Source organism: Arvicanthis niloticus, chromosome 27 (genome assembly GCF_011762505.2).
Source record: "Arvicanthis niloticus isolate mArvNil1 chromosome 27, mArvNil1.pat.X, whole genome shotgun sequence".
In the NCBI taxonomy this organism is placed as follows: Eukaryota; Metazoa; Chordata; class Mammalia; order Rodentia; family Muridae; genus Arvicanthis; species Arvicanthis niloticus.
In genome coordinates, this window is record NC_133435.1 from 3,835,009 (window position 1) to 3,859,810 (window position 24,802).

At 39.0% G+C, this 24,802-nt stretch overlaps 1 protein-coding gene and 2 non-coding genes across 11 annotated transcripts in view; all 3 read left to right on the forward strand.

Annotated features, from left to right (window-relative positions):
• The window catches only part of Cep295 (centrosomal protein 295), a 34,944-nt gene that overhangs the window by 9,731 nt on the left and 411 nt on the right, over positions 1–24,802 (forward strand). For 3 of the 9 annotated variants that reach the window (XM_076926017.1, XM_076926014.1, XM_076926019.1), the window contains 20 exons: positions 2,615–2,755; positions 5,240–5,423; positions 5,624–5,785; positions 8,231–8,452; positions 9,973–10,065; positions 10,201–10,304; positions 10,627–10,761; positions 10,944–11,041; positions 11,287–14,650; positions 15,624–15,783; positions 15,901–16,044; positions 18,377–18,529; positions 19,550–19,659; positions 20,128–20,230; positions 20,590–20,829; positions 22,026–22,168; positions 22,613–22,760; positions 23,178–23,716; positions 24,345–24,552; positions 24,636–24,731. In XM_076926017.1, coding sequence (XP_076782132.1) covers positions 2,615–2,755; positions 5,240–5,423; positions 5,624–5,785; positions 8,231–8,452; positions 9,973–10,065; positions 10,201–10,304; positions 10,627–10,761; positions 10,944–11,041; positions 11,287–14,650; positions 15,624–15,783; positions 15,901–16,044; positions 18,377–18,529; positions 19,550–19,659; positions 20,128–20,230; positions 20,590–20,829; positions 22,026–22,168; positions 22,613–22,760; positions 23,178–23,716; positions 24,345–24,552; positions 24,636–24,731 — 6,547 coding nt within the window. Of the gene's footprint in view, positions 1–2,586; positions 2,756–5,239; positions 5,424–5,623; positions 5,786–8,230; positions 8,453–9,972; positions 10,066–10,200; positions 10,305–10,626; positions 10,762–10,943; positions 11,042–11,286; positions 14,651–15,623; positions 15,784–15,900; positions 16,045–18,376; positions 18,530–19,549; positions 19,660–20,127; positions 20,231–20,589; positions 20,830–22,025; positions 22,169–22,612; positions 22,761–23,177; positions 23,717–24,330; positions 24,553–24,635; positions 24,732–24,802 lie in introns of those variants that run through there. The other 6 variants (XM_076926015.1, XM_076926016.1, XM_076926020.1 and 3 more) reach the window with 6 other exon arrangements.
• On the forward strand, positions 19,758–19,837 carry LOC143439898 (small nucleolar RNA U2-19). Its single transcript, XR_013107901.1, has one exon. It is a non-coding gene; the product is annotated as a small nucleolar RNA U2-19 (small nucleolar RNA).
• LOC143439897 (small nucleolar RNA U2-30) lies at positions 19,972–20,041 on the forward strand. The gene has a single exon (XR_013107900.1). It is a non-coding gene; the product is annotated as a small nucleolar RNA U2-30 (small nucleolar RNA).

The following is a 24,802-nucleotide window of genomic DNA, read 5'->3' on the forward strand; positions in this document are numbered from 1 at the left end:
GCCAGTTCTCACAATTTGAACAATCCTACTCACTACTGTAGAAAACACAAAGCCTTCTAAATGTGCTTTGAATTTTCATGTCATATATGGTGGTCCTATATAATGGAAGAAATCCATGAATATTTGTGACTGTCTTTTAAAATGATAAATATATTTTTATCATACATTGTACAAAATATGCTTCATTATAACATAAAGTGGGTTTTAAAACTTGTAGTCATAAAATAGACTCTGTAGAAATAGAACTTTATATAGAAGGTAAACTAGGAGAAACATCAATGATACTCCTACCAAAAACCAAAATGATTAATATTATATAAATTATAGTCTGTCTTTATGTATAAATGTACACACAAACATTTAAAAATAGTTGTTTGGGTTTTTTTTTTAATGTTTTATGGATGTTTTGCTTTGTCAGTATGTCTGTGTACCATATCACATGCCTGGTGCCTGCAGAAGCCAGAACAAGGGACATCTGATCCTCTAGGACTAGAAATACAGACAATTGTGAGCTGCCATAGGAGTACTGGGAACTGAACCTGGGTCCTCCAAAAGCATAGCCATTGCTCTTAACTGGTGAACCATCTCTCCAGTCCCTAAAAACAGGATTTTTAACAGCCCAATCATAGTTCATACTTTACTAAATAATAGAAACATAATAATCTTAGACATTTATATCTATACCTGATTGTATATTCAGAATAAATTTATAGAGGAAAAATTATTGTTTCCAAACTACGTAGCATTTGATAAATCAAACTGCTTTTTATAAAGTACCAACATCAGAATGGCTTTCTTCCCTCAGTGTTTGTGTGTGTGTGTGTGTGTGTGTGTGTGTGTGTGTGTGTGTTCTGTAGATTGGATGTAGCAGTCTTCAAATATACCAGAAAGAAGAAGTTATCAGATTCCATTACAGATGGTTATAAGCCACCATGTGGTTGCTGGGAATTAAACTCAGGACCTCTGGAAGAGCAGTCAGTTCTCTTAACTGCTGAGCCATCTCTCCAGCTTCTCTTCAGTGTTTGTTTGTTTGTTTGTTTGCTTGTTTGTTTGAAACTGTGTCTCAATTTGTAGCCCTGACTAGCCTGGAACTCACAGAAATGCACCTATCTCTGCCTTCTGTGTGCTAAGATTAAAGACATGCACCACCGTACCTAGTCCCTTCTCCATAATGCATACTTCATTGTCTCTAGATCTTAATTGTCATTCATGTTGTGTATTGTTTTGAAGTTTTTTCCTTCCTTTTATGATTTTAATTTATCAAAATTGACATTCTGCTTTAAATTCATCTTCGACAGGGGAGACTTCCATAGGAACTTTTTTCATGAAATTTCATGGCCTGAATGAAGTGAAATGTTGTCTTAATAGCTTATTTTGTTTAATGATCTGTGCTCATTATAATTTTTCTTTAATCTATTTTTGTTCTGCCTGGCATTATTTAGATTTGCAGAAGTATTCGCTGTCTCAAAAGACGCTTATTTGATTAGTGTAATTCTTCCTGTTCACTGTCAGTCTCTTCACCTGCTTGTCTCTGTATTTGGGAGCTTTTCATCTTCCTTCTGTGAGACAGTGTTTCACTTAGTCTCATTAGCTTCAAACTTAGTATCTTAGTACAAAGATTGCAAGAGTGAGCTACCACGCCCACTCTGGGAGGAGTTAATCTTATGTATAAAGTTAATGTTTTCGTTAATATTGTTTCAATTTATTGATAGAATTTGATCATATAAAGAACAAAGCTTTTCATTCAAAATGCTGCCTATAGTGATGCAGACATGGCTCAGCAGTTAAGTGTTTACTGCTCTTATATAAGAGTACCAACACCCACAGTAAACTTGTTATAACCAGCCTTAACTACAGCTCTAATAAATCAGATACCCTTTTCTGGACTCCCAGGGCACATGCACATACACATAATTAAAACAAAATAAATGTTAAGCAAAGTGTATGTATTTGAAAGTAAATATTCAGATAAGAGTGACAAGTTGTGTATAGTCACTCTTTGTGCATGAATTCTAGGAAACTAGGGTTATGTGTAAGTCATCGTTCTGGCCTTAGTTGAGTCATCATTGCCATTTAGAGAAATTTCTTAAAAATCATGAAGTAAGGCTGGGCAGTGGTGGTGCACACCTTTAATCCCAGCAGCAGGTGAATCTCTGTGAGTTCCAGGCTAGCCTGGTCTATGAAGAGAATTCCAGGACAGCCATGGTTCCACAGAGAATCTTGTCTTGGGAAACAAACAAACAAAAGGAGTAATATCTTTGAATAGACAAAAAAAACCTGATGTGTTTTTAAATGTATTTATAAGACTTTATACTAATAATTTGGTCATTTTATGGCCAGATATTTTGATAATTGTAGACATTAAAAACTTTACTCCCAAGCGTGGGAGGCAGAAGCTGATGCATCTATACAGAGTTACACAGAGAAACTCTGTCTTGAATCCCTCCCCAACCCATCCCTCCACATCTTACCCCCTCCTCCAAGAAAACTTTTTTTAGTATTTCATTTTTATGTAAGTAGAAAAAAGTTTCTATTAATGACATTACTTTTTAAAGCTATTTCTTTGTTTCACGCTTCATAAAAAAGATCTAAAATTGTGTTGATTGACTGCTAGCCAGATGCTCATTTGGCTGCTGAAGAAGAAGCTAGACGGTTGGAAAGACAACGAAAGCAGGCAGCACAGGAGAGAATGGAACAATTTGAAAGGGCACATGTGCGGGGATCCCAAGCCATGAAAAAGATCCACGTGGCCCAAGTAAGAATTGATGTCCCTGTAACCTGTAACTGCTGCTGATAGGCTGGTTGGTGGCATTGTAGAACTGCTCAGGGAGTAACTTCAGAGTCCAAGAGTCTGAATAGAGTATCTCATTGTCTTTTTCTGTTGCTGTGATAAAATAACCCTGAAAAAAGTAACTTAAGGAAGGGTTTCTTTTCCCTCACAGTTTAGGTGCAGTTCATCATGGGGGGCAAGTGAAGGAAGCAGGAACAGGTCACATTACACCAGTAAGGAACAAAGCATGAATGCCTGCAGCTGCTCAGCTTCCTTTCACATACAGTCTAGCACCCCACCAGGGGATGATGCCATCCACAATGGGCAGGTTTCCTCAACCTCAATACAAGCAAGATAATTCCCTACAGGTCCACTCAAAGGCCCATCTCCCATGTGATTTGAAATGTTGTCATGTTGACAATGTTAACCATCATATAGTATCTCATTAGTATGATTTCATTAAAATATCCCAGTATCCTTTGCCAACCTCTTGTTTTTTTCTTTTTAAAAAAACTTTTAAATTTTTAGATTTTTAGTTATATGAGTGCACTGTAGCTTCAGACACACCAGAAGAGGGCAGTGGATCCCATTATAGTTGGTTGTGAGCCACCATGTGGTTGCTGGGAATTAAACTCAGGACCTCTGGAAGAGCAGTCCATCTCTGCAGCCCTGCCATCCTCTTTTAAGCTCAGGTTAGATAAAGCTGTTTTCATAATGTCTCTTTGCTTTGCATATTTACTGGGAAGGTTAAACACTTTTTTGATGTAGTAGTTTTTATTGCATTGTGTTGTATAAATCTGTGCAGTTGATCCATTAGACATTTTCTGAACAAAGTACTTACTGGCTTCTTAGAGTGTTGACTCTAAGCTAGGCTCGTGTCCTTGCTTATTCTTGTAGCACAGCGTGAAAATGGTTCATCGTGTTGCCTGTTTCTCTTTACTTTCTGTGTTTGACTACATTTGTGCATTTTAAACACCCAGCACCTTGGGAGGGAGTTTTGCTCATCCTAAGGAAGTTTACTTGTATGGTAGGGTTTAGAGTGTGATTCCCCTTCCTCAAATTTTCATAAGATGGAAGTGAATTATGACTCAGTTAACCGAGTATCTGAATTTTTAATTATTATCATCTAAGACTTAAACCTATGATAAATAACAACAGAAACTGTGAGGAATGGTTCTAAGTTGAGTCCGTCCTTCCATAAAAGCAGCAATGTTGAGTGGCTACAGAAATGAGCTTCCACAGCTTGCCTGTATTTACCTTTGTGTTGTTGATCTGTCTTAGCTCACCCTCTGCGCTGAGTTTCATAGTCTTTTCCTGAGGACTGCATAAAGCTCATAGGAACATGCATGGAGTTTTATAAATTCACCATAGTGTTAGGAAAAATACTAATAGAGTGACATATAATACTTTCAGTGAGCCAGGATAATGCATTTGCTCAAATAGCAAGTAACACATATGCTATCATTATGTTCAGGCAACTCCTCTTTCTCCAGACTAGTATTTCTCACATAAAAAAGTCATCCATGCCAGGAAGCCAGCCTGGTGTACAGAATGAGTTTCAGGACAGCCAGGGCTACACAGAGAAACCCTGTCTTCAAAAACAAAAACCAAACAAACAAGTGATCCGAAATAATGGCATCTTCCTATTAATTCCATTGCCTTATCTGAGCCTTTGGCCTAAGACCTTTTGGTCTGGGAATGTATTTCCTGCTAGGGCTGTTGTAATTGGCATTTGGATTCTGTCCTCTCCAGTTTTATGGTTTTTGTCTCGAATCCCTTTGCCCTATGCCCTAGCCATAAAATGATACGCTGTTCTCTGGTTACTTTCACAGCCATATCTATGTGCTGCCTCTGGTTTTTTTTTTTCTACTAGTTCATCTTTATAGCTAATGCTTATCCACAAACTGAAGAAGTTTCTCTGATCTCTCTTCTTTGCCCATACCATCAAAATTAAAGCCGATAAGTCTATTAAGACAACCTGATTAAAATTTCATGTTAGTTGTCCTCTACACGTAGAGATACACACAAATCCCATTTAACCATGGGAATCGGTGTGGAGTGGACAGAAAGTATTGTCAGGTAAAGCACAATCACTTAGGACCTAAAAGGTGCAGGGATACCTAAACTACAGCACTTTGCAGGGGCCCTGGCAGTGAAACAGAAAGTGATGACATGGCTTTCCTTTCCCAGGAGAATGGGTAATGGCAGACACCTTTCAGATTGATGGTCTCAGCAGTATCACCTATACTACCTGTTTTGCCCCATTACTAGTCTAGGGTCGATATACTATTTACAGTATGTTACTCACCAGGTATTTATTGATATATAAATTAGTATACTATGTCTTAGGTCAGAACAAATGGAAGAGGGGGTAGTTTTAAACCATATTCTTCGTGCTTTCCCCTCACCAGTTAATAGAACTATCTGAAGTTTGACTCTGCTGTCACTAATCTGTTTATTCTGTTGAAGAACCAGGAGCGACTAATGGAAGAACTCAAACAGCTGCAGAAAGAAGACCTGGCCCGTAGGAGGCAGACAGTGGCACAGATGCCGCCACAGCTGCTGGAGCTGCCATACAGACGGAGTGAGATAAAGGAAGACTGGCAGCGAGAGCTGGAGTTTGCCTTTGAAGATATGTACAATGCAGATAGGAGTAAGGGATTTTCATCAGTGCTTTTAAATGTTTTGGTAGGGAATTAATATTTGTATGCACTGTTTATTTTTAAATGAGTTATTATATAAAAGGGGCCCTCATGCTTTAGACTTAAAAATTTTTAATTCTTGTGGTTTTTTTTAAAAAGTCATTTTTCAGTCATATTAGAAGGAAACATGTCTCTGTATTTCTTTATTCAGAGGTGAAAGGAAACCTGATTTTGCATCTTAAGCCAGAACCTTTGCCTACAATGTCTGATCAGCTCCAAGATGAAGAACTGGACCTTTCAATGGAACGAGAAAATCAAGGTGAAACTGAGAATCCTCAAGTGCCAGACACTGAAGTATGTTCTAGTGGAACAGGTACCTAAGCTGAATGTTAAAACTTACAGAAAAGCATTTTAGTCATTAGCTAATAATTGGGAGATCTGTTCAATTTAAGTGCAGAAGAGGACACTAATGGGAGCAGTGCCTCTCTGCATATCTGTTTCCGCCAGTGGAGAGCAGGTCCAGACTTGCTGGAGACAGCCAATTGCATGTCACAACATCTTTAGGTTACGTGAGATAGGTGCTCAGTTCTAAAGTCATTTGAAAGGTTAGCAGTCTTTAGAGTTGACCAGGTCATTAGAAATTCTATTTTGTTCCATTACTGCTGGTACTTCGTGTATCATGGTGAGGCATGCAAACTTTGATCTTCTACCCGTCACCCCTACCTTCAACGTTGAACTTTCTCACTTGACTGTTCCACAGGTACTTAACACCCATATCCAGCACTAAACTTAGTCATCTCTTGCCTACTGAAACCTTCACTTCCTAACTTAAGTGATTGATGGGTCCAGCAAGATGTCTCAGTGGGTGAAGGCACTTGTCTCCAAGCCTAACAACTTCACTTTGATTCCTGGGGCCTCATTGTGGAAGGAGGGAACCAACTCCTGCAAGTTGTCCTCTGACCTTCACATTCCCTTCCCCTGTGAATAAATAAGTAATGTAATTGAGTGATGGTATCGTGGTTAACTGAGGCAGACCACACACTTTGTTCTTTCACTTCTGTATCTCCTTAGAGACCACCCCACACCATTGAGCTGAGCTCATTTTTCCTCTTTTCTACCTAGATTGCCTTTACGTCATGCTTCTCAGGTTTACATCTCATGGCAGGCACCCTACACGGTGGAACTAGCTCTTTATGGCTCTAACTTGGTGGGAGCTCAGAGCTGCCTTCTCAGCCCACAAGTCTCTCCTCACCTATAAGACACTGTTTGACTCTGCGCTTAGCAGGCAGTGGGTTGGTTTAATGTTTACCCACCCTGTTTTTAACTGTTTCAATGGAACTTTTTATTTATATTTCTGGTTATCCAAAATTGAAGCCTAGCATTACATAAAGAAACATTCTATTTCCTGTTGATCCCAGTTAGGAGCTGGCTTAATGTTGCTCAGTCCTGCAGCTTTTTGTAAAAAGCTGGGAAGCTGTGTTACTGCACATCTGTAGTTTCAGCTCTTCAGGAGGCTGAGCTAAGAGGATATTCAGGAGTTTGGTAATGCTCTGGATAAAATAACAGTAGTTTGTCTCTTGAAGACAACAACAAAAGACTAGGCATTCCTATTACCCTCCTTAAACTAAATCCTCATTGAAAATAATTACAAATAAAAGTTGGCAGTATAACTCAATGGTAGAGTGTTTGCCCAGCATGTGTAAGGCCCTAAGTTCCATTCCTAGTACACACACACACACACACACACACACACACACGGGTGGGTGGGTGGGTGGGTGGATGGATGGATGGTCAGTCAGTCTGTTGTAAAAAAGGGTAGGTCACAGATTAATGGTTAACCGAATGAACCGGGCAAAAATGTTACTTAAGTATATGCTGTGTGTGTGTTTGTAATTAAGGAACAGGGTAAATTTACTGTATAGTATTAAGGTAGGGTGCAGTTAAGTTACCTTTTGAATATGCTGACTAGGAAGGACAAAGAACCTTGTAGGTACTACACGAAGATGTTGTGCAGTGGCCTAGACAGTGGACAGACACATCTCTGAATTTCGCTGTGCTGAACATGCAGTTTTTGTGTGCTGAACTATTTGCTACCATTTTTATTCTATTAGATTTTTTTTCTTTAAATATGGATGAAAATGTACTAATTGCCAGTTTTCTACTTCTATGGTATTCTTAGTTTTTTCTTTGATTAAACCAAAGCATTGTGTGCTTTCATCACAATTTGGTCCCCTAGAGAATTTTGAGTTCTGTTTGTAGTTAGGTTTTGCCATCTCTGTGGAAAAAATACTTGTTTCTGGTTTGAGAGTGAAAAGGTTTCCTTATGGTGACAGATAGACAAGTTCACCTCAGGTCTTAGCGAGAATGATTTGAAAGCAGTGTCCTTACTCTGAAGGCTATAAAATTTTGTTTTGTTTTGTTTTGTTTTGTTTTCTGTAGCCTACTAAGAACTGTTTGGGCCATTCCCTAGCACAGAACATAAAATCTTTAGTGCTTGGCTCAAACATTAACCTTAGTCACAAGCCAGTTGGGAGTTATACATTGCCATTGCCTAGCAAGCAGAGTGTCCTCCTGAGATTTAAGCTTGAAATTAGTGTATATGTATATGCTATTGGAAATGGTCTAAATTTGAATTTAAGTTGAAAGAAATTATACTTGATTGTTAAACTAAGACAAGTTATCATTGTTGAATATACTGATAACCTTTTATTGAAAATAAAGCTGTGCTTTTGTTTTAGCTAAATAATTATAGCAGTGACTGAGTATAAAGGTAGCACAATTTGCCTAAATATAATGAAGTTAGTTTTCTCTTTTTTAGTGCCCTTGGCAATGAAGACCCAACAAATCCCCTCAAGAATTCTTTTTAAAAGATTATTAAATAAGATTCGAAGTCAAAAATCTCTCTGGACAATTAAATCCGTGTCTGAGGATGAAAGTGAGATGACTTCGAGCATCAGTGAGATTGAGAGTAAAATACCAAGCATGGACTCAAGAGCCGTTACCACGGAGGAGAGAACAGCATCCATTAAGCAGGAGCAAGGTGCTTTCTCCACTACTCTGTCTGATGGGCACATTGGTAAAAGGATGGATGCTCATACCTGGGGCTTAGAACAGTGATAGAGCTTCAAAGCCCGGGTTTCAGCTTGCATTTCTGGCAGCCAGGAGACGATGGCAGGGGTGGGAGTGGGAGGGTGGTAGTTGGAGGGTGGTAGTTGACTCATGTATGAGAAAACAAAGAACAGAGGCCAAAAGTTAAGACATGGGCTGGAGGGATCGCTCAGTGATTAAGAACATTTAGTGGGAAGGCAGAAGGGTGTATTTTAAAATAAAGTGAGCAGAGAAAGCCTCGCTGAGAAAGCACAGTTGAATAGACTCTGCTCTCCCAGTAATGCTCCCATCTCTTCACAGTCTCTCTCACCTGGCTTTTTCTTTGCCTCTTACCAACAGGCAATATACTTACTTTATTTTGCTTATTTTCTTCATATCTAACCCACTTGCAAGAGAGAAACTTGAAGATTTTTTTCATTCCTCTGTTCTCAAGATGCCTTGAGTATAAAAAGTACTCAGATTTTGTTGAATTAGTTGAATAGCTTAAAGCAAGAGAGTGAAATCAAGAAGCCAGATGTTTAAAGCCATGAGAATGGAAGTTTCTTTTAGAGGAAAGAATTCAATTGAGAAGGGGACTTACCTATGACTACCCGAGGGGTTGCAGCTGTAGAAGAAGCTACAGTGTTGGAATCCCAATAAAAGGAAGCTGCTGTTGAATCTAATTACATTCTTTTGAAAATACCCTGCATGAATAGAATAAGCATTCTCCACTTTCATCTTGCTGCATTCTTCCCTTTCAACTGACTACACCACTTGTCTATGAGTCTTCTAGTTTCTTGAGTAATCCAAAAAGAGTATGTGGGGGTGGGAGGTAGGGGTAGGGGTAGGGGTTGTGGGTTTGTTGTTTTATTTTCTTTCTTTCCCCTCACAGGGCCTTCATACATGTTAGTGGCTGGATAGGTCTGTTCATTTCCTTCACCTGACCTCCTTCCTTACCTTGCAGTGACTGCTTAAAGATCATGTTCTCAGAGAAATCACACCTGATTCACTAATCTAATATTCTTATTTATTTAATAATATAGCCCTTGTTTTCTTTAGTGCCTGTTTTTAATTCTCTTAATTTCTCAGACAGTTATATGATGTTTGTCTTCCTTTCAAACTGCCAACCTCCTTGAAGCCTCTTGTCGTTCAGCACAATATAGCTTGTCATCTACCATGACATGATAGATGGTTGAATGAGGCCTGTGCAAAAGAGCTAACTTGATATGATAGGATTTGTATCTTATAATCCCTAGAATCTAGTTATTCTAGTAAAAATTCATTGATTTTTCTTTAGCTCCTTTTTAGTCTTTGATTTTTTTTTATAATATTTGGCTTAGGTTGGATGGTTAATGTGTGTAGCTAACAAAAAGAATACAGAGCTTTCACTGAATGTCAAGGGAGAATGATCTGAATCCTGTTAATTTGCTCCCTTTAAGTTTGACACTATCATAACAGTGGTGTCTTTTACAGTCATGGACAGTGATAGACTGACGATAGACTCTGGACCACTGAATAGTGAAGATAAACCATTTTTCTACAAAGCGGGTACTGGAAAGGAACAAGGTACTTTTGTCATAGCCTCAAATTAAACTTGCTTGGTTCTTCACATCTGTTTTTCTAGTAAAGAAGGGTACTGTAGTGGAGTCATCTTTCTGAATTATTGATGCTAATTTTTGTTTTTATTTGGGGATTTTTTAGCAATTGCTGTGTCTCCATCTGCCACAACTGTGGCTCAGAGTTCAGTCCTGCTTCATCCTCAGGAAGAAGCCGTTAGAATTCGAATGTCACTAAGGCGCAAACAGGTAAACACACCTTGGGGCTACAATTTTGTTTGACCTGTGCAACATGTCTTAATCTGTGTTTTTTCTTACAAACATTCAGGAGACAGGATGCATTTGGTCTCTGCTTTACACTCATTTGCCCCTTAGGTGTCTATTGTGTGCTTCTTTCCACTTTCTCTTGGTTCTCCTATAAACCCCTTTGCAACACCACTGGCAGATCTAAGACTACTTATTTCATGGACAATCAGTCCTTTTTGGTGATGACATGTATTTCTTTTTAATGCACTGTATGAACTTTTGAAAGTCTATTGTTAGTTAGAACAATGGTGTTTTCATTACCTAGATAATGGAGATAGAAGAACAGAAGCAGAAGCAGTTGAAATTACTTGAACAAATTGAGCAACAGAAGTTAAGATTAGAAACTGATTGTTTCCAAGCTCAACTGGAAGAAGAAAGAAAGAAAGCTGATCAGCTTGAGGTAGGATGGCATTGGGAGGCCAGAAAATATTTTTTATGTTCCACCTAACCTGACATATTTCCTCTTCAGTTTGTGTGCTGTGCCAGTGTAATGTGATCAGGTTTATCAGTAAGGTGTGTATTGAGATTTTGGATTTACCTGGCACTGTAGGAAAACGGTACATTTTTTTTCTTACTTTTTAGGTTTGCCCTACTCCAGTGTCACGTGCTATGATTTCTGATGAAGACTGTCACAGGCAGATGATTCGTAACTATCAACATCAGCTTTTACAACAAAACAGGTATCTGTGAAACAGTGTGCTACATCTTTGGCAGTTATTATTTGTTTTGTATAAGGATCTAATTGGGATTCCATTAAAAATTGCCACATTTTCTTCAAGGGCAGTGGGAATGTTAGTACTTTTCACAGTAAATATGGTCAGCCTTAGATTGTTGCTTATAGAGTTTAATGTGTAAAATTTGAGAACCTGAGGGTTTTGTTTTTATTACAAAATAGTAGTACTTGTTTTTTATTTGTTTTTGATAGGTTACACAAGCGGACTGTTGAAACTGCCAGGAAACGATTACTCGAATACCAGACTGTGTTAAAAAAAAGATTCCCATCTATGTCAGCCGCATCACTGATACCTGATTCTGTTGTGTCAAGGCCACCACAGCAATCCCAAAAGCCTGCTGCTGCTTCAGTCTATTGGGATCGGAGCCAGAGACTGAAATTAAGTCCTAGCAAATATCAACCTGTGCAGTCCTCACAGATCAATGCATTAGAGCAGAGTCATAGTCAGGTACCAAGACAAGGTCACATTCCACAGAGGCAGGGAGAAACAGCTGTATCAGAGATGTTAGCTAAGCAGTCTGTGGAGTCACAGGAACATCCGTGGCAGTTCTCTGAGGTGGAAACACATCACAGAGACTGTGAGTTCATCCTTAAAGATTCTCATTCACTTTCAAGGACTCTGTCTTATGTTAGGCCACAAACATTACAGGATGCTGATGAAGTGTCTAAACCACTGAGGGCAATAATTTGTCAAAGTTCAGATTCCCAACAGATATCATCAGAAGATAGTGAAAATACATCTTCTAAGCCAACTGAACCGTCTTCTTTTCTCCCACTGGTACCTGAACGCCCTTTTACTAGTCTCCCAGTTAAACTCGAATCTGGAACAATTCAGAAACCCTTTAGAACCTTAAACCAGTCTATAAACAGTCAAATGCATGGTCAGCCTTTGTCATCCTCAGAGACTATTACATCTCAGCAGGGTGACTTCAGGTTTCTTCAAGAACAGTTAGAACTACAGAAGAAAGTTCTTCAGGCAAGACAAGAGGCTCAGGAAAAGCTGCTTTTGTGCACACAGAAAGAACTGGAAGAACAGACTGGTCTCCCAGTATTCCTCCCTGCAGTTGGAAATATATTTCCTTCACCGCCCTCTGCCTCAGCAGAATCAGGAAACATCCAGACATCTTCAACAAAAAGTGATATCACTGTTTCCTCAGACAATATGGACAGGCTTTGGGGTTCTTCACAACCCATCTCATCACAGCATACTAATTTAGAATTTCTCCAAGAGCAGTTCAGTGTTGAGAAGGATAACCTTCAGGCTAGGCGGGAAGCCCAGGAGGTCTTGTTGGCACATACACAGAGTAGTAAGCTGGGTAAAATTGTATGTTCTGAACAGGCTGGGTCTTCTTGGCCACATCATGTGGCTCAGAAGTCATTTAGTTCACTAACATCGGCTGATACACAATCTAGACAAATCCAGAAACAGCCTTTACCTACAAACAAGAAACGGCTACTCCCAAGCCAGTCTGAAATCTCAAGAGCTCAGGATGGATCTTCAGGTGTTCTACAGCAGACTCTACCTTTCCAGAATACTTTAAAGTTGCTTCAAGAACAGCTGACTGTACAGAGGGGTATGATTCAGCCTAGACATGATGCTCAAAAAGCATTACTTTTACATAAAGAAAGATGTTCAGAAGACAGTGAGGATGGGCCAGTAAATTTACTCTCCTCAGTGGTTGCTCAGCATTCAGATGCTTCTGCAGTCTCAGAAGGTGGGCCTAAGAGGCACCAGGAACTGTATCCATCTAAGAAAGAAAATACAGTTCTCTCCAGTCACTTGATCACCCCAGCAGTTCAGGAGGAGTCTCATGGCTTTCCACAGCACAGCCTGCCAAGACAAGAACATTTTACATCACTCCAGGAACAAACACATATTCAGAGGGTTATACTTGGTGCTAGGAAAAAAAATCAGGAATTTGCTCACAAACAAAATGAAATAGAAAAGGGACTCTGTTCTCAACAGACTGGTGCCTTGTCATCTTCATCCCAAGGAACTGAATGGGAACTATCCCAGGAGTCTGTAGCAGTTAAAAGTGATAGTACAGATCCCTTAAGCCATTTTAAGATTCCAGGATTTCAGGAAAAACTAGTTAGATTTTCACAGCATACATTCCCTCTGCAAGATAATTTGCAGGAACACCAAGAATGGCTAGACACAGAAAAAGAGAGCTTTCAATTTAGTCCTCAAACTCCATCTTCTCAACAGACAGTCCTTTCGTCCTTCAAACCCTCATTAAGACTGCCATCATGTGTGTCCTTGCTGTCTGCTGACTCTGGTATAACACAACAACCTCTCTCAACAGAGAGTGACAGTAAAGTATCATCAAGCCGTCTTCAGATACCAGAACTGCAGCATAGACTTTTGAAGATATCCCAGCTCATCCAGCCTCAGCAAGACAGTTTGAAGGCCCTTCAAGAACAATTAGCTACACAAAGGGAAGCCATCATCCACTCTAGACAAGAAGCTCACAAAGAAATACTAAGAGAAAGGAAGGAAAAAATATTTCCAGAGCAGGTTGGTTCATTTTCTCCCCTGATACCACAGCATTCCCTTGCTTCATTCCCTGTTTCTGACACTGAAAGAGCACAAGAACTGTGTTCAACCAACAGTAACACCATATCTTCGGGTTATTCTGAGATGCTGGAGTTGCCTGATAGGGCACTGAGTTTCTCACATACTCAGCAGGGTAATCTGACTGCACATCCAGAACACCTTCATGCACAAACAAATTCCTTTCATTCTACTGAGAAAGCCCAAGAAGCGTTGGTGTTTTCCAGACCATGTAAATTTGAAGAGATGTCTGCTGAACATTTTATCCAACCTCATCATGATGACTTAAAGGCACTTCAACTGCAGTTAGATATGCAAAGGGAAGCCATTAGATCTGGCCAGGAAGTACAAGAGGAACTGCTTTTGCAAAGGTTAAATAAATTGGAGCAAAGGGTATCTTCCAAACAAATTAGCTCCTCTCCATTCTCATCCCAGGTAATACAGCCAACTGCCAATTCTGAAGGGACCTTAGAGTCTTTCCCAGCCAAAAGTGATGATACTGAGATGCTCAGGTCCCATGATGAGTATCTGAGCTTTTCACTGCCTCTTCAGGATAATGTGACAGAGCAGTTGGACTTAGAAACAGTATTTCATAAAGAACTGCTTTTACACAAACAAAAGAGCCAAAACAAAAGTGAATCTCCTGAGCATTCCCTCCCTGCTTTGTTTCAGTCCAAGGAAGTAGAGCATCCATTCATTCCACTACCTTTTGCAGAAACTAAATCTAAAAAAATTTGTGAGTTTTTATCTGAAAAGAAGCATGCAGTTCCTTCTAATGATGCTGTGATCCCAAGATTGCAGGACAGACTTCTAAGTTATTCCCAGCCTGCCTTAATTCTGCAAGATAACATGAGTCTTCAGAAGCATCTGAGTGTACAAAGAGAAGTTCTACAGTCTAGGCAAAAAGCCCAAGAAGAATTGCTTGTGCAGAGACAGACAGCCTTACAGCAGCAAATCCAAAAACACAGAGAGACTTTGAAAGATTTCTTTAATGTCAGTCAGGTATGTTCTGAATTTAAAACTTCAGCATTACATAATATATGTTTATACCTGAGTCCATTTTAATCTTAAACCTACCTTCCCCTTAGTTATTGGGAATGTGGAAATTAAAATTATCTACTTTACAGAGTCATTTTTAAAATACAGTAAACATTAAAAAATATCCATCTTCATTTATGAGTTTTGTTGCAGTGGGTTCTCAGATAAAATTATAAAAAGGGCTGGCTAATAGAATTCTTATAGTGTGGCAGTAACATTTGTATATGAATCAAAATCTGTGACATAATGGTATAGCTGGTATGGTTATAGTCTCATAGAGGCCAGACCTACACTTCTTACATTGAGTTGCTGAGAAGACTGGTGTCGTCACTCAGACATATATTTAGTTAGAATGGGTCTATTCTACTTTAGGCCACTTCTTAAGTTCCTTAGTGCAAAAAATTCTGCAGCACCTAGATGTTCAAGAGGCACTTGAATCTAGAAGTTAAAATCCTAGAGTTGTTGAAGGAAAAGTAATGGGGGAAAAGACAAAGGGAAACATTTAGGTCTAATGTGTCAGCAGGTGCAGAGGAAGCTAGTGGTTGGGTGTGGGGCTGTACCTTGGTTGTACTTTGCACTGGGAGTTTTACTCATTCAGTGAAAAAAGTATTTCCTAGTTTTGGTCTGTCAACATAAAACAGATTGTTTATTCTGAGCTATATCTGGGGATATGGGTTTAGGTTTTCCTAAATAGCTTATTCCACTGTAGAAACAGTTACAGGAACTTTGTAGTTGCAGAGCAGCAGAAAGTCATAAATGTATGGTGTTTTCTAAGTAGAGCCCATGAGGTAGGCTATTACAGAGATGCAGGGGAAACCTGCTATAGTGATGGAATTTGTCATTCAGTTGAGGTTCTGACTTAAGTGAGATTTAAATCTCACGGTTCATTCACATGATTTCTTAACCCACATCCCCATTTCCCTCCCTGTTTCTTCAGGAAAGGAAACCCACAGGTGAGAATGACTTGGAAATGCAGAAGATAGAACAGCTTACAGGGTGGTTTCCTCACATCCAAGGCCTTACCTGGGGAGACTCAAGTCAGGGGAGCTCTGGTGGTGAGCAGCCACATTCAGCAGATGTCCATGCTGAGCATAGTGGTAAGATGATCCCTGTTGTCTTCTGATTATACCCCATCCGTGCAGCTAGCTGGTTGAAGAAAAGCTTGCTGTATATTCACAAAGTTTCATTTACTTAACCTTTTCTTGACCTGATAGGTGAGAGTCTGGGCAAAGAACTGAGTGGAAGAGCCTCAAAGCCACCTGTCTCCAAAGTTAACTGTGTTTTGGACTTAAACCAGCATGAGCTTAGTACCATACAGGAAGTAGAGTCACCAGCAAGTGGCAAGAGTTCCATGCCAGGTAAACAAGGGGATAAAAATGCATCTTACTAGTTTGTTAGCTTTTTACTTTTTCTCAGTATGCTAAAATGTATCCAAGAGATAGTCTTTTAAGTACTTGTAGAAAGAGAAACTGGTTTACATAAAAATGATTAAAAATTTGGGGACAGAGAGATGGTTTACCAAGTAAAAAGCATTTTCCTGTTCACAGACCTGACAGCTGGAGTTAATTCTCTGGATCCCAGTTAGAGAACTAACTCCTAAAAGTTGTCCTCTGACCTCTACATACATGCCATGCCATGGCGCACACACACCAACACTCAAACATATCCTATATATACACACAGTAGTAAATAAAATAGAATGTATTGAAGTACTTACATTTTTGACTTAAAGAAATATAATACTGTAAGTAGCTTTACTGTCTCACATGTGGAAGGCGGTGTGTGCTGTAACTAACCAGCTTTTCTCACATATGGAGGAGGACAGTGTGCTGTGACAGTCTTTGCTGTCCCACATTCTGACACAGTGCTTTCTTTTATGTGTGCTATCTAAAAACGGCTCAAGGTGGGACCTGGTTATCTTTTTTCCTTTCTTACCTATTCTCACTAGTCTTTTCCTGTATCTGGCTGGTACTTTTTTGTTGTTTCTAGACAGGAACTTGATATTTAGACCAGTCTGGCTTTGATCTTTTTCTTGTATCTTTTATAGGATAATTATGCTTAAAATGTTGGCTTTACTAGCAATTAGAACAGATATTTTTTTACCATACTCCTTTTATGTTCAAACACCTAAAAAAATTCCTTCCTGAAATTCCTAATTCCCTCTAGATTTTAAAGTCACCAGATAATTTTCTTGATGAATTTACCAAGCAAATCTTGTTTACAGGAAAATTAGCTTGTTTTCTTTTCTTTTCTTTTTTTTTTTTTTAATTAAAAAGGTAGGACTAGATAGGAATGCAATGTTAATATCAGCTGTTTGGGTCAAGCCATAAAATAAAGTCCCTTCGTTTCTTACTGAAAGAATATGGCAAAGTGGAGAACCACAGGCCCTCTAAGAACCCGTGCCCTACTCATAGTAGGAGACCACATATGTTTCATGAAATGAGAATCAGAATTTTTTTACTAGCTTTGGGAGCTTTTTCCCATTCAGGAAATTAACAATTTACCTAATTTAGAATGATAGTGAGGAAATTCCTTATCACTTATTCCTGTAGTTAACTGAATCATGTTTGAGATTATAAAAATGCCATTTTGTCTAAAGGGGAAGTCACATTACTTCACTTCGTCTTTAAGGATTGGTGTCCTAATCTAATAAATCACTGTCTCTTACCTCTTTGAACTCTTAAAACTGCCCACTTTCCATTCCCACTCAATCTTGGCTGTCCTGGTTTATCTTTGTTTGTTTTTTGTTTTTCTTGGATGGCTGCAGTAATTCCTAGCATTTTCTTTTAGTTCTTTGAAACAGAGTCTTGCAGTGTAGCCCACGATGGTTGGAGCTCACAGTGTAGCTCAGACTATACTCAAACATGTGGCTCTTTGTCTCCGCTTTCCAAGTGTTGGCATTACAGATGTATGCCGGCTAAACGAGGTCATTCATACAAAATGTCTTTTATCCCAGCAAAATGAAAACTGCTTGAGGGACAAGTGAAAACTTTGCAGTGATTTTTAGTCCACAAACTACAGCTTGGTTGAAATTTTCTATGGATAGGGCAGTTAGAGGGGACACGGGTTAGTAATTAAGTTGAAAACACTGCTCTCTATTGATCTTCCTCTTCTCTTTTGTAGCTCTTTTCTTTTGTCTTTGCTTTCTGCATAATTCTCCTTTTATTTTACTGTTTCTTTGCTTCTGAATTTTTATTGCTTCTGGATTTACTGATTGTCTAATTAGAGTTAACAGTCTTTGTTTTTGGCTCCTCCAACACTCTACCTTGGTCTATCCTACTTTTGTTCCATGTATAGAATAGGAATAACTTTAAAAGTTAGTTTTTGTTTTGGTTCCATATTTATACTAAAAGGCTGGCTGGGTTTTTAAAACCTACTATCTATATGGCCATTTTACATGACAAAGTGGCCATTTATGCACTAGAGAGGTAGTTCAGAGGTTGAGCACTAACTGCTCTTCCTCACATTCATTCACAGCATTATTTTCATTCCAGCTCCATGGGATCCATTGCCCCTCCCTCCCTGCCGCCAAGGCGCTGCACTTGTAGTGTTCATTCATACAGGCAGGCAAAACACTCAAAACACCTAAAGTGAATATGTCTAAAAACAAATGGCCATTTTAGCAACTGGAAATTTAATGACCTGTGTTGTTGTTATTGTTGTTGTTTGTTTGTTTGTTTCCTTACCCAGGAAAAGCAGAGTTTTATCAAGACCGAGACCCATTAAGGGTCTCAGTAAGCAGAGAACAAAGTTTTCTGGGGAGCCCACTGGCACATGATCCATTTGGTTGTCACCAACCACCTTCCCAAGAGAACAGCAAAAGCCACGACAGTTCTGAAGCAGGTAAAAGTTATGTAGGAAGTGGAAGTGTCCACAAGGATGTGTGGACAAAAGGTGACTGTTAGGTTATGTGTAATAGTGGTAAGTAGCTTTGGTGACTGTCAGTAATAGATCATTGTGGTACATAATTGCTCTCTTGATTTTTGCAAGCTGAGACAGAGACCTTTCTGCCTCTGTCTTGCAAGTGCAAGGAAATCTTTTACTGCCAAACTGTCACCTGCAGTGAATACCATGATGGGGAGTGTATGAGGAATGATGAGTTGGCAACTTTGTAGGCCACACTGTGAATACAGTAGTAGGAAAGCTACCTTCTGAAAGCTGTGGGAAGAAAGGACCTAATATATGACACTCGTAAACAATATGAAGAATTTTAAGTCAGTTATTCCACCATCCAGTGGCATCCAAAGTCAGTTTTCTTGCTTTTAAATGAATACATATAGATACACAGCTGTTTGTATTGTTTGCTGACCTACAGAGCAAAGCTCCAATACCACTTTATTCATTGCAAATAATAACTTTTTAAGTAATTTACTTTATAGGATTTATTTTTATCTTAGCTTGATTTAAACATATAATTGGTATATGAGTTGCAGTTAAAACATAACAGGACATGAGAAACTTTCAGTTGGAGGGATCGTAAGAGAGGGATTGAGTCCAGCACCTGCTTTTGTGTTATAGTTGAAATAACAGTATAGGACATTGTCAGTTTTGATATTTTGATAAGTACTTTTGACTCTTCCAACTTTATAATTAATTTTAAATATTTTAAAAGAATTTTTCCCTTGACTAGTGTGACAACTACATTTTCTTTCTGTCTCTTTTCTTAATGAGTATTCCCCTAGTGAGTATTATAGATGATAATGACAATAAATGTTGATAATTTTTCCTTTGGCCTGGGGTAAGGCAATTTTAAGAAGGAAAATAAAAAACAAGGTATAGAAATGCAGAGAATGACACCCTCTGGTGCTAAAATTCATTTTGTCTTAACTGTCCCTACTTTGAACCCTCAAATTCACATTTTAGTTAAAGTCAAGAAATCTGATGTTGAGGATCATGCAGTATTGAGTCATGCTATCTCAGAAGAAGCAGCAGCATTTACATACCTGGGTTCACTTGTGAAGCCAAATGATGAGGTCAGTAATACTACTTGGTGTAATTTATTAAACAGTTTGGTTTTGCATTTGTTTAGTTTGTTAAAAACTTAGTCTGTTCTCTGAGATCTACTGAAGTGGATCAATGATGAAAATAGCCAAATCTGAGCATCAGAAGACCTTTTGGTCTGCTTGGTGCATGATCTCTATAGTTCTGAGAAGCAAAACTACAAAACAGCTTAAAACAATTAGGGTCTGTCTGTGGTGAGAGAAGGAAGGGTGGGGTATGTGTCCATGGTGAGAGAAGGGTGGTTGTGTGTGTGTGTGTGTGTGTGTGTGTGTGTTTTCATTTCTGAGCAATGATGAAAAGGTTTTGGTACTGAATCTTGTCACTATGAAGGTTCCTACACTTGACCTGAGCTCAGAATTGACAACTGGCAATGTAGATGATTTGTGGTTTTTCTAGATGTGTCATGATCATGATCTAATATTTCCTTTTAAAATTTTTAGGCTGAAACACAAGAGATTTCTCAGGAGCCATTATCATCAGTAACTGTTTCTACTGGAAGCCTCTTAAGTTATGAAATCACAGATTTGAGCCTTACAGATCCAGGTACTATCAGACTTTGTGAACATATTGAAGGAGCTACACTGACAGGACTGCAGTGTGGTAATGGAGGAAGCAGAGCTTCTTCATGGTTTGTCCAGGGGATTAGGTTTGGGGTAGGAACAGTCTCAAGTCTACAAAGAAAAAAGCATCAGTGTCGAATAGGATACAGTACTGTGTGATATTCTGAAAATGACAAAGTCAAGTATGCATTCTGGCACATTTTCCCTCTGAACAGATATCTTGGTTCACCAATCTCAGCAATATATATTGCTATGACATTTTACCTTTGTGAGAAAGTACCCAGATATCATTAAATTACTGTATTATAAATGTTAAGTATTTTTTATTACATTCTATTTCAGAGTCATTTTCAGAACACACAGAGCATCAAGAGCAAGAATCTATCAATAAACAGGAAGAGACTGATCCTCTTAGTTGTGCAGGCCCTTCAGTACAAGTTATTTATCATCAGCAGCACTCCTTGGGTGCTCCTAACTCTCTGTTGCCCACGGAGGAAGGAAGAACATCTGATCATGTTCAGCAGATCATAGAGAAGGATATAAATGAAGCAAACTTGGTACCTGACAAAAAAGACTTTCATGGTAAAATATTTTAAAAGAATATTTGCTCTAACTTTTTCTAGCTTTTCATCTTTCATCCTTTTGTAGTTTTAAGTATTGTTTGAGCTTCATATTTCTTATGGCCTGCAAATTATCTGTGCCACAGATAATATTGATGGCATTTATGAGACAAGGTATTTGGGAGCCCTAACTGAAAAATATAAAGGGGCCAGTGAGAAGATGTCTTGGCATTTGTCTTGGTTAGGGTTTTACTGTTGTAAAGAGACACCATGATCAAGGCAACTCTTTTAAGAACAACATTTAATTGAGGCTGGCTTACAGGTTCAGAGGTTCAGTCCATTATCGGCAGGCATGGTGCAGGAGGAAGGAGCTGAGAGTTCTACAACTTCATCTGAAGGCTGCTAACAGAATACTGGCTACTAGGCAGCTAAAATGAGAGAGTCTTAAAGCCCATGCCCTCAGTGACACATCTACTCCAACAGGGCCACAGTGTCTAAAAGTGCCATTCCCTGGTCCGAGCATACACAAACCATCACAGTACTAAAGGCACTTGCTATCAACCCTTGACGTAGCCGGCTGAGTTCAGTTCACAGAACCTACATTGGCGGAAGGAGGAACTAACTACTAGAGGTTACCTCTAACCTACATACAAGCACTATGGCAGGTGCAGTGTGGCATGTACATGTGCATACACACACATAAATGAATTTTTTAAATTTAAAAGCAACAAAAACAGCTTGAAGAGCCTACCAAGGACATCTCCCTCTACCTTTAATCACTACAAGTAATGCAGGGATTTGGGTGGGATTTAGAGCATTTGCCATTTTGGGACCATAGAGAAGTTAATTTACCTCTTTTATATAAAAGAACTTGAAATTAAATAAGATAGTACACACATCAACAATAGTACATGTGCCCCATCAACAAGGAAAATACTTGGTAATGAAGTAAAGTAAGAGCTCAGAGCTACAGCGAAGTTTTCCCCTGTAGTCGTATGTGTCCTGCCGTTCCTAATTAACCATGGAAGCCTTATTATCTGGAGATATCTGGAGAGCAGTCGTGATTGGACTTTTACTGCTTCGTGTGAGCGAGGAGAGCAAATGGAAGTGATCCTGCTGTATTAGAAATGCTTAATGGGCATGTTCTTAGCATTCATTTCCTGGGCTTCATTGAAGTTTTTAAAATTAAAGTTATCTTGGTTTTTTTTTCTCCTAAAGTTCCAGCTGTGGATTTTGACTTTCCAGAATTGGAACACATATTTCCACACTTGCATCGTCAGCTCTTTAAACCCTTAGAACCACATCTAGATTTTGACTTCTCATCCCCTGGGACTTCTCAAGAAGACAGAGACTTTTACCAGGTAGCTTAAAATTCAATGCTGAGTATTGATGGACGGGTGATTGAAAGGTGGGGACCAGTCATCTTGTTTTTGAGGAGTTTGTAGCTGAATGAGAAAACTGCTTCACTCTTTTCAGCTATGTGTAGCTCCTTGTACACCTTGATAAAGGAGGTATCCCACTTATCAGTCATCGGGTTTATAGAAACCAGAGCAAGGAATTCATTATCTCACAGCAGTTACAGCATTCTAGGCAGAGTACAGGTTGATAGTTCATCTTTCAGGAATTTAGGTCAATAGCTACTATGAAGGGTGCCTGGTTCAGAATGGAGTTTCTTTAATCATCACAACTCTGACTGTTTGGTAAAATTGTAAGTAAGGAAAAATATCAAAAGAATATGGTGGATTTGACTGGTAATAGAGGATCAGTATTTCAGCCTTTTTTTTTTTTTTTCTTACTTTTCTCAGCAGAGCTCAGAATCTTCATCTGAAAAACACATTAAAGCATCATCCACAAGCACAATCTGCTTTACAGTATTGACGGCCAGCTCACATTCTCCTAACTCAAGCTTGAACAAACTAGTTGATGTTAACCTGGCTCATGCTACAATTGAGGGTTAGTGTGAGAGCACTAAATCAACGTGAAGATTGTCTTTGGCATTCATGCCTCTTATCTCATCTGTCCCCTCTCTGGCTTTCAGCACTGGAGGGTCTGTTCCTTTATTTAAGCAATATAATGCATACTTGACTGTGCACAGTACCGAGTCTAACACAATCAGAAATCCCTTTTGTCCCACCTGACCAACCACAGTCCTATCTTTATACACACATGCATGCACTCGCAAACATGTTCTATTATTCTGACTTTAGTGAAAATGCTGACCATTGGATTTATTGAATGTTTATACACATCAACTTTTCCTTCTAAAACTGTAGGTCCTAAAACCTATTTACAGTTTACTTAAAATGTGACTCTATCCAGTGTTGACTTTGTGGGTTTTTTTTGTTTGTTTGTTTGTTTTTTTTAATGCAGGATCTCAACAGTCTTTTCAACAGCTCCTACCAGAATTCTCTTCACAGGAAAGCCAACATGCTGATCTACCCAGCATTTATAGCATTGAAGCAAGAGGTGCTTCCCAAGTCAAGGAAAACCAGAACTATTCTGAAAGATTACAAACTAAGAGTCCAGCCTACAGTTCATCTGATACTCTTCTATTTGATCAGTTACACCTGCAACACAGCACTCCGTGGGGTTCCACCTCCAGTGAGTGCTCAGGAAAACAATTAGAAAGCAGAGGAGAAATGCTGAGTTTTGAAGAACTGTCAAGAAGAGCAGTTACAATGTCACAAAGACTCACTGAAGATGAAAATGTAGTTTTACCCATAAACCCACATGTAGGAACAATGGAGAAAGAAACTTCACTTCAGGGGTCTAATTCATTGAATATTCAAAATGAAAAGCCAATTCAGAATGAAACTACAAAAGCTGTAAGGAATACACACCAGCTAGCACAAACAGAGCACGTATTGAAATCTGAGTCCTGTCCATTTCAGAGCTCAATTCCAGTGTGGGTAAGTTATTTCCTCTTCATTAATTCATTAATTACTTTATTAAAGTTTGACACTCCTTTAGTCATGTGATTTTCACTACTGTTGTGACTGAAATGAAATGGCCTAAAATAGGTGACACAACAGCTAATGTAAGGAGAATATTCAGACCTGTTTATGTTGCTGCATGGGCTAAGTTACCAGCTCCTACTAGGAGTGAGGGAAGCGGAAATGTGTGGGCAGTTACAAATTTGGTCATCACCCAGTAATGTGCCTTGGATTATTAGGAGGCTTGGTGCTGTTCCCATTATTCCTGCTCAGGTACCAAATAGTAAGCTAATTAGGAAGCTAAGCCTTCTACCCCCTTTATGGTAGGAAGTAGATTGGAGATTTATCCCAATCAATGTGCATTCACATATTAGTGCTTATAGGGATGGGGAAAATAAGGTTGTGTTTCTAGTTTATGTGACTGTAAGGATGGATAAAACTAATTCAGGCTGGTTAAAACTAATTCAGCTAGTGGAGTTAGTATGGGAAGGGTCTAAACCAATGTCTGTTAAAGTTTGGAGGTAGCACAAAAAATTATTACCTTGGTCTGTGATTACCTTGCCTTGCTAAGCTAGCATTATGCAGAACAGTTCTTCTGTTACAGGAAACTGAAACTGGCTATGGTATAATGGAAGAACCAGATCTTACTCTACTGAGTATTAGTGACATCAGCATCACTGAAACAGATCTTGCAAACTTAACCCTTGAAGACAACGATGCAAATGTAGCTCTGCCTACATCTTCAATGGAAACCTCTGTTTGTGGAACTGTATCAGAGCCTTGTGTGGACCAACCCACAGTGGCACCTTCAGGTAAGCCCCTTATCAGCTTGATAACATTATCAACTGATAATGTTTAGGTGAAGCCCGTGAATAGTTTTTCTCAAATGTTACAGCTACCCTTATGGAACGATCCTACCAGAAACAAAGAGAGGTCTGGAATAAAATGCGACTCCCTCAAACCAAAGTATTCAAAGAGAAGCTACCTACAGGTATGTATGTTTCCTTACAGTGGAGATAAAGACTCAAAGAACCTAAAAACCCATTCATCCCTACTTTTCAG